Source organism: Lissotriton vulgaris, chromosome 7, assembly GCF_964263255.1.
Source record: "Lissotriton vulgaris chromosome 7, aLisVul1.2, whole genome shotgun sequence".
In the NCBI taxonomy this organism is placed as follows: domain Eukaryota; kingdom Metazoa; phylum Chordata; class Amphibia; order Caudata; family Salamandridae; genus Lissotriton; species Lissotriton vulgaris.
Window position 1 is genome coordinate 1763818694 of NC_141695.1, and position 15607 is coordinate 1763834300.

Genomic DNA, 15607 nt, shown 5'->3' on the forward strand with positions numbered 1-15607 from the left:
ATGCTGGGCAATGTTACTCTCCGGTCCACCCTCTTTGGTAAAAACGTCATCAAACTCAAAGACACGCTGGTGCACTGGCTAAAGTTTCATACTCACCGAGGCTGGGGGTCTGTGGAATCTGTCAATATGACCCGTAGAGTGAGTTGGGTGGACTCTGGCAGCAAACTATGGTCAGTGGATTGTGTGATGGTTCATTTTAACAATCCCCGGATTGTGGCAGATCTACTGTCAGACCTACCCCACTGAAGATATGTGACCTACCCAGTATAATTGCACTCCCCTTGGGATATTTCTATAGGCCTGAGAGGGTTGGTGGACTCCTGGTGTCTCAGGTCACGGTGGGCTGGACTCCCCGACTGAGCTCCCGGCTGGCTTCTAGGCACTCCCCTCTCTGGTGTGCTACAACCAGATTTGCTCCTCTGAGTGATCTGGAGTCATGCTATTGACTGGGCTCTCATGACCCCCTTTGTTGCCCCCGGCCCTGCCTACGTCTTCAGTAGCCACTCTACAACCTTCAATAGGTTGGACACTCCTGTCATGGAATATTGTAGGACTTTTTTGGTATCTTCCTGAATTATAAACTGTTACCCTCAGATATTAATAAGTATTTTTATCTTATTTTACTAGCTCGAAGAGACATTTGTAAATGTTGGACCAAATGTACCCCCCGACCTTCTTAGCAGGGCCGGCCTTAGGCATGTGCAAGCTGTGCACCTGCACAGGGCCACCAAACCCCAGGGGCCACCACACCAATATATATCCTTAATATATTTATCCTCTGAGGATGGATACATATTTGTGTGGCGGCCCCTGGCAGGGATTTGGCGGCCTCTGGCACAGTTCCACTTCTAAACAGCCTGACCCCCCCCCCCCCCTTTACTGGCCTCTGCGCTCTGCCCCACCCGGACCCCCTCTTCCGGGGCCCCCTACCTACACTCCCTGCCCAGGGCCACCATGAACCTAGAGCCGCCCCTGTTCTTAGATTGGGTAAATGCAATCAAATATGTAATGAAATTGGATATAGCTACAAGAAAAGATAATAGTAAGAAGAGGGCCTTTTGGGCACCATGCATAGGTTGGTTGGATAACCTTTAAACTAAATTGGGGGTATGTCTGGGGGTATGTCTGTCCAATGATTATGCTTCTACATGGATTTACTTCATCACTCGGGTCAGTTCTTGGGCCTCACAGATAGAAGAAAGGTACAGACCAACTTTTAGAGATTCTGTGTAAAGTGCAAACCATCAAGATCAGACCGCTTTTGCTGGTGTCAACAAATAGGGGGACAGCAGAGAAAACTAATATAGCTCTCGAAAGATCTAATGGCGTATGAGGACAAAAAAAAACACTGTGTACTCTGCAATGTGTTATTTTGCAAAGTTAAATTTATAACCAAAGTCTGCATACATTACTATGATGCAGCCATAATTCGTCGTCTGTGAGATAAATATAATCAACATAAGAGTACGCATCAGGGTCGATGCTGTCTAACAAAGAGACAACACGTGCGGCAAAAACTCCTGGGCTGTTTTTATAGCCCATGGCTAATCTTTTGAATTGTTTTTGTTTGCCGCTAGAAGTAAAAGCTGTCCATTGACTACTAATAGAGGACAGATTATGACTAAAAAAGCCCTTTGAAATGTCAGGTGTGGTTTTAAACCTTTTTCTCACAATACTGCCAACTAGGGCAGAACTGTGGGTATTCTGTACCGATCATGTCCAACAATGAGAGTTCAAATGCCGATAATCCAAAACTAGGCGGTACGACCCATCAGGTTTGGTTACAGTGAAAAGAGGATTATTCATGGGTGACACACATGTTTCAATCACACCTTGATATTTCAATTGTTCAAGGATTTCTGCAATGGGAGCTTTCGCTTCTCGCCGCATGGGATATTAGGGTTGAGGCTGTGGCATAGACCGTAAAGGTATCTCATTCTGGCTTGAACGTTTATCCCAACCGACCTGAGTACAGTACAACACCGGTGCAAGCATCAGAGCCCACTCTTCTGCAAAGTTATATGCCTGCTCCTTGGGCACTGTGTGTGCGAAACTAGGGAGGATTACCTCCTCCCTTCTTGGAGCGGCCAAAACGGAAGTTGGGGGCCAGTCTGCCTCCACTAACAAAATGTCATATGTAGTGGTCAGATTTTCCCAAAATATCCCTTTTATTTTACGTTGTATGTCACCTTCAATTAAAAGAACTATTTCATATAGTCTGTCAGGGGGAGCCACTCTAGTGTCAGCTATTTCTACTGTGATGAACGTGTCAGTTGCTGGCGCCTTCAGATATGAACGCAGTGCTTGCCGCACTATTGTATCCTCCGCTGCGCTGTCTAGCAGCGTTAGTACCCATGTCAGGTTCCACTATCTCTGGCATACCTTGCGGTTATTGCAGCAACTTTCTTTTTCTGAAACTGAGGGCGTTGACGTGGAAAGTCGTCCTGCTTGCCTTTACCGTCATCCGGGCCGGGCTGCTCACGTCCTTGCGGGGCACCCCGACCTCTGCCACATTCTCCTCCACCGGCTTGTGAGACCCATGTTTCCTGTGAAGAACGGGGAGAACGTTGATCAGGAACCTGAAATCTATCAGGAGACCTAATTCTCGCGCGGTCGTGCAAATCATATGTGCGCTCAGTAGACACTGGTATCGGTGACGCAGGACGTGACCCTTGTTTCTGTTATTGCTTCCCCTGTTTCTTATTTTTCCAATTTTGTTTAGGAAAAACTGGACGGTCGTCTTTAGTAGACTAAGCCGTCTGCATTTGCTGTTGAGCTGCTGTTTTAGCAAAAGGCTAAACACCCAAACTATTGCGGCCAATGGTCTCATAAGCCTCCGCAATAATTTTCGGTAACACTCTGGGTTTATCTACATCGGTGACAATGCGCAAAGCATTAGACACGTGAAAGTTAACCGCATCTCTCTTTACATTTGCAAGGCTGAGATCAGCAACTACGTCAAACACTCCGACAAGCCTCATTCCCAACTCGACAGCCACCTCCGGACCATGCTCATTCTGAACATGCTTGATCACGGTGGGCAGTGCAGACATAGACGGTGTGCCGAAGTACTTCACATATACTGCTGCAAATACTTTACCCCAAATCTCATATTCGGTTACCTCCGGTATCAAGTCTTTCTGCAAACTAATAGTTAGGAACCTGCGTTTCTCAAAAGGAGTAGTATTAGGAAATACTGCCTCCAGTTGGTCAAATTTCTCAGCAAGCCAATAAGGCATATCGTCCTTATTGTGGGGGCACTTGCCCATTACTGAATTAACCATGACAGGACTAATTGACATCCCGGCAGGTCCAACTGGTTGCAACACAACCCCAGGTGCCCCCACCTGGAGGTTGCGAGAAATGTATTGTACAAAAGCCATATGCACCGCAATTAAAGCGGTATGTAGTTGACGTAAGTCATCTATGGGGGCTTGTAGATAGCGTGGATGTGGTGTGAACCCAGCCAAGACTGGACAAGTGGCCCCAGGGATAGACAAAGGGCCTAACTGGACTGTAGTCATGGTGTGGGGGAGGGCAGATTAAACCAAATATGATGCTGCCATGCCGAAATCGGAATCTCTTGTGTCCTATATGGTGTATAATTCGCAGGTATTTCAGTGGGAGTGTAGGAATGGAATGTTTCATCTTCCGCATTAATTGCAGGAAACGTAACCTAAGAGTAGAAAAGCTCAAAGGGGAACGCTGCATCGGCACTCACCACAAAAATTACTGGCATACCATTATCAGGCACTCCAAACTGCGTCAGATGACGCCGGAGCGCTGCGCGACTATGAGAAGCTATAACAACATCACCCATAAGGACATAGAAAAAAAAACAAGTTATATAAATTGTAACACCCGATTGGTAGTAATTCAAACTGTGAACCTTTTTAAATCTCAAGCTTGAATGAACCCATAACACAATCATATAGGTAGGTTAATCCGTCACTTCTGTTAACCGGAAACAGAAGTGAGGGTATTGTGGACTAGTATAAGCACTACTAAAGTGTCTCGAAAACTAGACCAAACATTAGGTGCGCCATGTTGCGGGGATTCTGTTCATGCACAGAACTAAGCGCAGGAAACCAGGGCCTCAGTGAATTGTGGTGTACCTAAAACCCACCTCAGTACCCAGTACCCCTATCCAACTAGCATCAGTGTCTCATTCATTCTCCGTACTACAGCACAGCTACCAATGATTAGACAACCCAGAACAAGCGACTTAGTAAACTCTCAGGAATCAACTCTTTTGTTTTTATTCTCATACAAGTCCACAACGTGAGTAATCAGAGACACAGTAAAGTTTAAGATGTTTATTTTAACTACGTGCTCTAAGATGCAGTATGTTGGATAACGTAAGCAGTTTCAAATGATTAGAAATAAAACAATCAGCATTGTTACCATTCCATAAACACAAAGGGAGAAATCATGTTATAATGAAAGTGGAAACAGGTCTTATAGTGCCTTATGTACCACCCTCCCCCGGCTATGAGCTAGATTTTATAATAATAGAAGATCTCTAGGTTTAAACGGGGAACCCCATACCTCCAAGATCAGATGAGGTGAGTCACATCACAGGTTCAGCACTGCTCTCCGTAGATGGAAAGGTTTTCTCCAAGTCCCAGAATCATGCATGCAATACAATATTTAAGGGACCCGAGTTTCAGTAATTTGCATCTGTGTGCGTGTTGCGTCTAGAGCGTGGGCTGATCAACCTGAATCAACAGCATACATTGTGATTGTTATTTGACCTTTGAGACTTCTGCACACAGTGTACAGATTGAGGTCGCGGTGTAAGTCTAGGGATGTGAAAAACAGACCGTTCTCATGTGAAGAAAAGCAAGCAGTTTAACTTACAACAACAGATACATGTAGTGTGTGCAAAAGCGGCAAAATGGTGTTTAAACTTCTAATATACTTACGCTAACTTAGCAATGTGTGCAAGCAGAACTGTGTCTTCACCACAGGATACTTGTATTAGAGAATCCAAAGTGAAGTTTTTTGTGCACTTTAACTGTGAACTACAGTGACGAGAGCTAAGGCAGAGAGTGAGAGGAAGAGAGGTGGAAGTGAAAGAAGAAGAAAAGAAAAGAGTGTAAAAAGGGAAATCGAAATAAGATAAGAAGACGAAGAAAGGTAGAACAGAAACCAAATAAATGAAGGAAGTTACAACAGGCATTTAGCCACAAAAAGTATAATACAGAGGATCTATCTTCTCATTATGTCGGGCAAGTACTATTTAGCAAGGATTAGTACACAGCTTATTAGGTATTAAACGGGGTTCAGGTGAAATTTGACTGAGGTTTTTAAATAGAAACCTTACTCCCGGTGCTGGTTAAGAATTAATTAGGACAATAATCTTTTTAAAAAACAGTATTGTATGTTTCCCGTAGAGGTCATCCTGGCAGTTCATCATATAATCATGTGCTTGTGGAAGGTACATTCCGCATGCATATTATTTAAATGAGAACATTTCATTGTGCGCCTCAATTCCCTCATTTTAGACTTGACATGCCTGTCACCATGGACACAAACAATCCAATGTATAACACCTGTGTTAGATACTGGGGTTCATGAAAGACTGCCTTCATTCTTAGCAGGGCCTTGTAGACCATGGAACTAACACCCAGGGCCACAATGTGATCTTTTAATATTTATTATTTGCAGACTTCTTTACACACGTTTAATCTACTCGACATGTTCACATTCAGGCAGTATCAGCCTGACAATTATGGCAATGAAATGTTCTGCAAACCGCGGTTAGAGCATGAGACACCCCCCTTCCTCCAGCCATTGGTTACCGGGGAGGGGAGCCCCCCGGAACCATCGAGCGGCTGCTCCTCGCGGTGCGCGCACGCGTGGTTTTCTCCTACATCTAACGTAAGACTGCTCGGCCACACTAGAGAGGTAAGACCGGAGCTTTTATCGCCCTTGCCATTTTAATATACGGCACTTCCAGACGTGCAAACTAACCCTCGACTCTGTCTGTGTATATTCTGTGAGTCACAGCTAAGAACGGAAGTGGAGTGATTTTCTTCTCTTTTAGCCTTGTACTTGAAAGGCGACAAGGTTAGTATCTTTTGCTCTTCATCAGTGTAAGCGCACGCTGCAGAAGCAACGCTCATCATCCCTACGACTAAGGATGTTTTCTCAGAGTCCATGTCTGCGCAAATGCGCCCTCTGCCTCCACCGAACCTTCCTAGATACGAGGGAGGGTCACCCCCCCCCCCCTCATACTGCAGGGAGCGCTAAGGTCTCCTGACAATGGGATTCCTTATTTTTAACCTCCCCCCCCTTTTTTAAACTTGTTCGTTTCCATGATAGAATATTCAGTATGCCGCAGAATACCTTCTCTGCGTTGTGTTTATCTGCACCACGTTTACTTCTGGGCGCTTTCACCCCCCCTGACGTAGCCTATGTTTCTTCTCTCCTCAGACTCTTCTTTTGAATTTACAATTACCGACACTGGGAGATTGTTTCCCCATGTGGTGCCAGACTGCTAATTGAAGTGAGTATACTCTTTGGACTTTCCTATTCCTTGGGAAACTCTCCACCTTGACATGTACATTCACACATCATGTCTTCTCTCCAGTACTCACCAGGAGCCCCATGAGTGCCCATTGAGGAGCGAACGTTGCGCGATGTTCCCGACCCAAAGAGGTGCAAATCATCCCTACCTACTTTCCTCACCACGCCTAAATGATTTTTATCAGGTACTGAACCTTATTACTTAGCCGTAGGTGCTCTCTTGCCCTGATGACGACCCCGTTGTGAGGAACCCACTCACCCTCCTTTCTGCTGGGGCCGAAACATAGGCGGTCCCATCAAACGCCCACACGCTCATAGCAAAAAGGTATCAATTGAAAATGTACCTATGAGCAATGTGTACATATAGGAACCAACTGACTGTATTTAGGCTGGAAAGGTCAATCTGTATATATTGTGTATTGTATTTTGTCACAAACACCTTTACCCTGTCCCTCACACGTCAACTCACTACCACTGCCCTAATTTCCCTTTTTGCTTCTTACACCTATGAGCACTGTTAATAGTAATGGATAGCGACACATTAATGCCTTGACTCTTAATAACATTTAATGCTGGTTTTATATTGAAGTTACATTTCCGTTCTTGAATTTACTTTTGCATTTATCAGTGGCAGGGCCGGACTGAGACCAGCAACCAGCCCTGGCAGGTTGCTTCTCCACCGGCCCTGATAACGGAGGGGAGGGGGTTGTTAACCGCAAAGCACTGCTACCGCTTTTCTTACAGAGGGCCGATTTTACAAAACCGGCACTCTGTAAGAAAAGCAGCCCCCTGCGGCCACAAAACCGGCCCCCACCCCTCCAGCCCACCGGGGAAATGCCCGGTGCCCGCAAATGCCAGTCCGGCCCTGATCAGTGGTGATCTGTTTGCTGTTGTTTTGTATATTTTTTTGACTTATACTAAATATTTGACAACCTCGACCAATCTCTTAAACGTACTGTACTATTGACCCAGGCCGGGTAGCTTCTACATGGGCATAGCCCTGCAGAAACTCAACAAGATTTATCCAAACACAGAGCAAATAAAGCACCGTTTTTTCTGACCTTGTAGGAAATGTTCTGTCTAAATCCCAGCAGAAGAACCGAGTAATAAAATATGTACAGACTATTTCTAAAATAAATGTATAGCACAAAAACAAGCCTCTTTAACCAAAAGGTTGTGGAGAAGTGTGGCTCAGTGGTTAGAGGCGGCAGACCCGGAGGCTGAGAGCGGCCGTGGACCAGGGTTCGATTCCTGACGCGGCAGGGTCTCGGGCTCAAAATTCCACGGACTCGATAATTCTCGCGCCGGTGCCTACTCAACTCACGGGGTCACACTCTGCGACTCTGGGCAATAGCTTGTTTAATCTCCACTACGGCCCCTCGCGGCGGGATGCCTGGCTTTCACCTTGTGGATACCCTGCCGGGGTATCTCACAAGGGAATACCAGGATGGGTTCCCTAAGCAAGCGCCCTGAGACCTTCGGGTGATTTGTGCGCTATATAAGTCAAATTACATTACATTACATTACAAAGGCAGCAGACTACCTTTAAGAAATACACAGCAGGGGTATTCTATGTATCAGTGAGGGTTGTGCATAGTATCAGCCGTGGGATCTATTCAAAGAATCAGAGCGGGTTGTGCATATTGTCAGCCATAGGACGTATTTAACCCTTTCTATGCTGATGACGGAACCGCTCCGTCATCAGCTTCGGTGGCGCTGTGCTGATGACGGAGCGGTTCTGTTCTGTCATGGCCTGGCCGCCGCGCCTGAGCGGTGCTCATTTTGCGCCTGCGCGCGCGTTCTATTGAGCGGGCGGGGCCATGACGGAACCGCTCCGTCATGAGCACAGCCCAACCACGGCTGATGACGGAGCGGTTCCATCACCAGCATGCAGCCGCCGCGCGGCCGCCCGGCACCGCCCCCTTAACGTTGCGGCGGAATAGCCGCCACAGCAATGCAGTTAATGTATCAGAGAGGCTGACACCTAGGGAAACTGCCTAAACAACGATTTTTCAACAACTAGTGGCCTTAACAACGACTCATCAACAACGATCCGGAACTGAACCAAGACCTCCTCTACAACTACTTCATTAAACAACAAGGGGCATTAACAACGACTCTGACCTATAAACACAAACAAAAATGTAGTTAATTTAAAACTCACTTTGAATGAACACTATTTTTAATGAACAATCTTGAACAGAGAGACAGTTTTAATTTTCCTTGTGATGACAGTAGATGACTCTGTAGGATTGTTTTCAACGAATATTGTTATGCTGACGTGTATTTTATTTAAATCGATTTCTGGCATTTTGCACTTTTTTACTCAGATTCTATAACTCAGTGATCAGAAATAAACTAAGTTGATGTGGCCCGCTGCATCAAACAGCTACTGGAATATATATTAATACTTTAAGAACAGACCACCCGGCACTCCCGCTTTCTTTATCTGATTCTAGCAGGCTCTTTTTTTATACTAAGATCGCACTTTTTGTGGGTTTCCTTGCTTTCTTTCTCTCTTTTCTAGCATTATTTCTGCAGCTCTAGAAATGCCTACTGTACGAGTATTTTCATGTTTGATGACAACATCCTAAAACAGCGCTGCCCAGTTCGCAAAGTGAAAATATATTTTCTGTAATCAAACGTCAATAGCAGCAATATTTTTCTTTAATTTAAGTCTGGAGATTAATGGTTAGTAGCATTGTAGAAAATGTAATTAAAATCTGAGGTAAGCGTCTACGTGCAAATATTAGTATTATAAAAAGAAAAACACTGTAAGAGTGGCATTTTCAAAGATAGCAGGTTTTCATTTCCAACAGTTTAAAAAAGGGTTTACTGAAAGCGAGCGTTGGACTGTAGCAGGGCAGAATAGTGAACTGGGCCACCTGTCATTCAAGCAGCATATATTGTTTTGTAGATTTACATAGCATGGTAGATTCGGTTTGTACGTCAACAAATAATTTTTTTTATGGTTCAGTAAGTCGTGGTTGAATACTTAGTGGTAAGGATTTGGTCGTTGATTAGCATTTGTGGTTTAATCAAACAACCTCATACATAGTATCAACCGTAGGATCTATTCAACGTATCAGAGAGGGTCACGCATAGTATCAGCCGTAGGATCAATTCAACGTATCAGAGAGGGTCACACATAGCATCAGCTGTAGGATCAATTCAATGTATCAGAGAGGGTCACACATAGTATCAGCCGTAGGATCAATTCAATGTATCAGAGAGGGTCACACATAGTATCAGCCGTAGGATCAATTCAACGTATCAGAGAGGGTCACACATAGTATCAGTCGTAGGATCAATTCAATGTATCAGAGAGGGTCGTACATAGTATCAGCCGTAGGATCTATTCAACGTCTCAGAGAGGGTCGTACATAGTATCAGCCGTAGGATCAATTAATCGTATCAGAAAGGGTCACGCATAGTATCAGCCGTAGGATCAATTCAACGTATCAGAGAGGGTCGTATATAGTATCAGTCGTAGGATCAATTCAATGTATCAGAGAGGGTCGTACATAGTATCAGCCGTAGGATCTATTCAACGTCTCAGAGAGGGTCGTACATAGTATCAGCCGTAGGATCAATTAATCGTATCAGAAAGGGTCACGCATAGTATCAGCCGTAGGATCAATTAATCGTATCAGAAAGGGTCACGCATAGTATCAGCCATAGGATCTATTCAATGTATCAGAGAGAGTCACGCATAGTGTCAGCCATAGAAGGAATGCAATGTATCAGGGGGTGATGCATAGTACGAAGTATTCCGTTCATCAGAGAGGATCAGGTGCACACATGTGGAATTCTGTTCTGGGGCCTGTGAGGAAGAAACAAAAGACAGCATGAAGACACTTCTCAGACTAATTTTAGGGTAAGTCAGGAGCTTAGTTAACAACATTATACAGCTTGTTCTTTAACAATTAATTTACCCATTTTGTGATAGGAGGGCCCAACTACTCTTTAAACACCATACCCCTGAAAGGCTTTAAATCTATTTAATAGAATTCTTAACTTTGTGTTCTTGTAGGCTGAGTGGAAAATAGGAGGAGTATAATAATCGAGACACCGTTCCATGTCTTCAGACTCTACTGTTCCATAGTGTGTGTAACTGAACCTGTGTAATTAGACTACTTGTTCTCCAGGCGAAATTCCCCCTTCCCTGGAGTTTGAAAGGACTCTGGGGCATATTAGCAACAAAAAGCGATAATTATCGCTAAATGAGCTTAGCGATTTTGTTTTTATCGCCGCGCATTGCCGGATTTTATCCAGAGATAAGGTGCTATTAGCAACGTTTATCTCAAATGCGATAAATTATCCGGCGATAGCGGCTCAATGTATGAATATCGCTGGAAATCCATTGATATTCAGACATTATCGCCAATAGGGTCTTAACCTGAATATCCACCTCTCATAGGATATACAGATTAAGAACTGGTGTGAGCAGGCGTTCGGTTTTGGCGATATTCGTGCTTAGCGTGAATTTTTCAGTCGCTTCACCTGCGTTGATAATAGGCGACGTTAGCGACTGCTTTCAGGCATGTCATTAGCGATAAATATTGCTGACATGCAAAGCAGGCCCCAAACCGGTCCCTATCGCCTACAAGCTGTCGCTAACTCCTGTTAGCGACAGCTTGCTAATAGGGCGATATTATTATCGCCGCTTTAGCGGGAAAAAGTCCCGCTAAAGCAACAATAATGCCCTTGTCTGCAACCTGAATGTTCTCAATGATTTAACTTTTTTGTGCCACATACATCTGCTTTGTTCAAATTTTTATTTTGTCCGGTTTTATTGGGATCTCATTCTGAATAAAACTCCTGAAGGTGTCTATATTTCCCTCCATTAAAGGTTAAGGTCCTTAGATGGCTATAAAAATGATAAGACAACCTGTGCCCATCAGGACCCTCACCAGGTGATAGCTTCTTCGCACAGTCAGTGAGAGGTAAAACCCTCTGAAGCCTGAAGCTGTTGCATTTTCCTGCTTCCAGCAGTTCCTGCTCTTGCATACAGGAAGACCACACAGATGGTCCCCCGGCAGTGCTCACTTTCAAGAAGTTATCTGTTTATTAAAACCATCATAAGCGCCTTTATCTTCCATCCTCAAATTCCAAATTCTTGCTACAGATACTAGGGGCAGCTCCTTTCAGCCTTTACTATCAGTTTCTGCTATAATTTACTTATTTCCTTGCAGACAGGATGACTTTGTGTGGTTTAGAAAAACATTACTGCACGCAAGTTTCCAAATGAGGTTTTCTCTTATGGTTTAAACAATGGGTTATGCATGATTTTTTCTTATGCCTGTAATGTTGGGTATAGTAGGCAAATGAATATATTTTCTATAGTATACATACTCTACACATGCATAGGATCTTATCCTAAATATTGATGACAAATATTTTCCTCATTGTAGTCAGTGGTGTAACAATGGTGGGTGGTCACCCTGCAAGGCACCCTCAGGGCCCCCATGCCCAGCCCCCTCTACCCATTGTTCAAGTTCCTAACCACTGCAAGCTAAGCCTGTGAATCAATAGTCATTTCTGTGGTGACAAAATCATCTTCAAGGAGACCAACATGCAGAGAGGCAGAGGGCATACCAGAAGCAGTGCCCTGTGTTATTAATATACACAATGGGAGTTGTGGGGGTGACTGTCAGTGTCCCTGGCATCATATAACTTGAATAAATGCAACCCTTGAGAAGAGAGTCTTTAGGGGGTTGCAAGGGATGTACTGATGACCATGCAATCCATTCAACAAGATGGGAAGAGTAAACTCACCGACTGACTATTGTTTTACAGCATCCGACAACTCGGTGTTGTCATCATCACTGTCTTCATCACTAAATTAAAACTGGATTTCACTTCTTTTCTTCCTATTTTCAATTTCCTTGCTCTGTATTGTAATTTTACTTGGTATAATGCTGCCCACATGAAACTGGAGCAGAAACTCTGTTTGATGGCATGACATAGGAGCGAGGCTGCTCACAGGCACTAAAAACCGATGTTCAGCTAAGCCTGCCCTAAGCTCCCTACACTGGCTCCCAATCCATGAGAGAATCAACTTGAAATCACTCTGTATTACACATAAAATTCTACAAGACGAGGGCCCCCGATCCTGCGATCCCTGATCAAACCATACAAAGCCAACAGGAATCTTAGATCCGACCACCTTTCTCTAGCAAACGTCCCCAAAGTCAAAAGGGCGCAGTCAGGGGGACGCTCATTCTCGTACAACGCCTCCAAACTCTGGAATTCCCTTCCCCTCAACATTCGCAGGGAAAACGACCTATTAAAATTCGTAAGCTCCTGAAAACATGGATGTTCCCCTAGGTCCCTCCTGCTCCTGAGATATGTCTATGAGTCCAGCGCTGGGACGCCCCCGGGTAGCTATGCGCTCTATAAATCCAATTCCAATTCCAATCCCAGCTACCAGTTCAACAATGTTTGTGATCCTGGGAAAAATGAAGGGACCTCCCTGTACATTGGTTTCATTCTCTCTGATACTGGTGATGCCAAAGGTGATTCATGTTGAGGCACTTCGGGCATAAATACCAGTCTCCTTCCAGGAAAAGGGGCAGAGTTTGGGCCTCTTTTGAAAATATTTGGAGAACATGGGGCCAGATCATGATTTTTACAACACAGGGCTTGATTTGGATCTTGGCAGACGGGTTGGAGATGGATATCTGGTCCACGAAATAAAAATCCCACAATATCCGATGGGATTTATATTCAGACGGACGGGATCCGCCACCGTTGTGACAGAGTAACCCGTCCGCCTGGATCTAAGTCAGACCCATAGTTTTTCTATACAATCAACTAGTAATGCATAGGCTTTCCAGATTATTCTGAGAGGGAAGACATTGAACAAAATTGTAAATTGATACCTGTATAGCGCACTACTCACCGCAAGGGTCTCAAGGCACTTGTACGAATACCGCTGTGGAACCCGTCCAGGCTTTCCCTGTGAGGCGTCCACTCCTGGGCACCCCCAAGGTGGAGGCCAGGCATCCTTAGCGTTGGGGGGGCCGTTGTGGAGATTAAGCAAGATATTGCCTAGAGTTGCAGAGTGGGACTCCATGATTGGAATAGGCACCGAGGCGAGAATTATCAGGTCCAAGGAATTTTGAGCCCAAGACCCGCCGAGGCGGGGAATTGAACCCTGGTCCAGGGCTAGACCTCTGCATCAGGGTCTGCCGCTCTAACCATTGAGCCACACTTCATTGAACATTAAAGGCCCAATGTAGGTAATCTCGATTTACCTACTCTTAAATACCGAATCATACTGATTCGGTATTTAAGAGTAGGTAAATGGGATGTAGGTAATTTCACTTTCAAGGCCCATAGGAATCAATGCCAATTACCGAATCGGTAAATACCGATTAGGTAAAATTACCGAATTTGCAAGGGGGACAGGGTGTCACTTTGACACCCTGTTGCACCCCTCAATTGTGCATGGGTGCACATGTTGCTGACATACATGCCCTTAGAGCATGTATGTCTGCAACATGGCACATTTTTTAAAGCAAAAAAAATGTTTTTTGAAGGGTTTTCATTATTTACCACCAACTTCTAGTTGGTGGTAAATAACGAATTCTTAACCCTTGTAGCACTGATTACAGTTCTACCTACATGTTAAATTACAGAATCGGTAATTTTACCGATTCAGTATTTTAAAGAATCGGAAAAATTACAGATTCGGTAAAATTACAGATTCTATAATTTAACATGCCCCTACATCTTATTTTCCAAATACTGGTCGGTAAAGGCCGAAATTACCGAAGTTCGGCCGTTTCCGACCGGTATTTGCCTACCTACATCGGGCCCTTAGTTACTTGAGTATCTGCCATGTACCCCAAACCATTACTTTTCAGCATCAGCAAATCATTGAAGTGCACATGAAGCACTTGGATTTATCATTTTTTCACGCAACGCAGCAATACAACTTGCTGTGCCGCGCTGCGTGAAAGTTGAGAGGGCAGGAATGCCCCATATCTTTCAAATTATGGTACATTCCTGTCCTCTGCTCTGACTGGCGCACTCAGTGCATCCTAGCATCGAAGCAGGCACGTTAGTGCTGCGGTGCAAGGATGCCTATGCTCTGTTGCAGGCAGGATTGTTTTTTCTGTAGAAAGCACAAAGGCTTTTTTTGACCACTTTCTGAGTGTCTTGCAGAATGCAGCATGCTTAGAATGAGGAAACAAGGAGGAGAAATTAAGATATTTCTCCTCGTTGCACCTCCCCTGTGAAGGGGTTGTGTTTTGATGCATTCCTAAGTTTAGCAGTCTTCCTAAATCTGGGAATGCGGCAAGATCCATAGGTGGGTGCGTGAGAACCAGCCATGTAACGCGGTTGTATTCCCGAGTTAGGCTCCTGTGGCGAAGCAGCTTATTTCTCTCATTGTCCCCAAGAAGATAGAGATGACATTTGACGTAGAATGAAAATAGACTGTGTACATGATGTTCAGGGCAATGTGATAATGTTGTGTGAAGCTAGATGTGTAAACAAGTTTAGATTCAGGGAAAGTAATCCAACATTGTCGCACATACAAATATGCTGAAAAGGTCACAGCTAGAAATTTTATTTGTGGGGAATAATAGGAAGTACACAACAATGCCAGATCCTATGGAGTAATAGAAAGTACACAACAATGCCAGATCCTATGGAGTAATCGAAAGTACACAACAATGCCAGATCCTATGGAGTAATAGAAAGTACACAACAATGCCAGATCCTATGGAGTAATAGAAAGTACACAACAATGCCAGATCCTATGGAGTAATAGAAGGTACACAACAATGCCAGATCCTATGGATTAATAGGAAGTACACAACAATGCCAGATCCTCTGGATTAATAGGAAGTACACAACAATGCCAGATCCTATGGAGTAATACGAAGTGCACAACAATGCCAGATCCTATGGAGTAATACAAAGTACACAACAATGCCAGATCCTCTGGATTAATAGGAAGTACACAACAATGCCAGATCCTATGGAGTAATACAAAGTACACAACAATGCCAGATCCTCTGGATTAATAGGAAGTACACAACAATGCCAGATCCTATGGAGTAAT

The 15607-nt window shown here is 44.3% G+C and overlaps 1 protein-coding gene across 4 annotated transcripts in view; it reads right to left on the bottom strand.

The window, feature by feature from the left end:
* Positions 1-7405: 7405 nt before the first annotated feature.
* Positions 7406-15607, bottom strand: part of LOC147706611 (uncharacterized) — an 89363-nt gene continuing 81161 nt past the window's right edge. For all 4 annotated transcript variants that reach the window (XM_086933097.1, XM_086933099.1, XM_086933098.1 and 1 more), the window contains one exon: positions 7406-10354. In XM_086933097.1, coding sequence (XP_086789223.1) covers positions 10321-10354 — 34 coding nt within the window. In that variant the 3' untranslated portion in view covers positions 7406-10320. The remainder of the gene's footprint in view (positions 10355-15607) is intronic.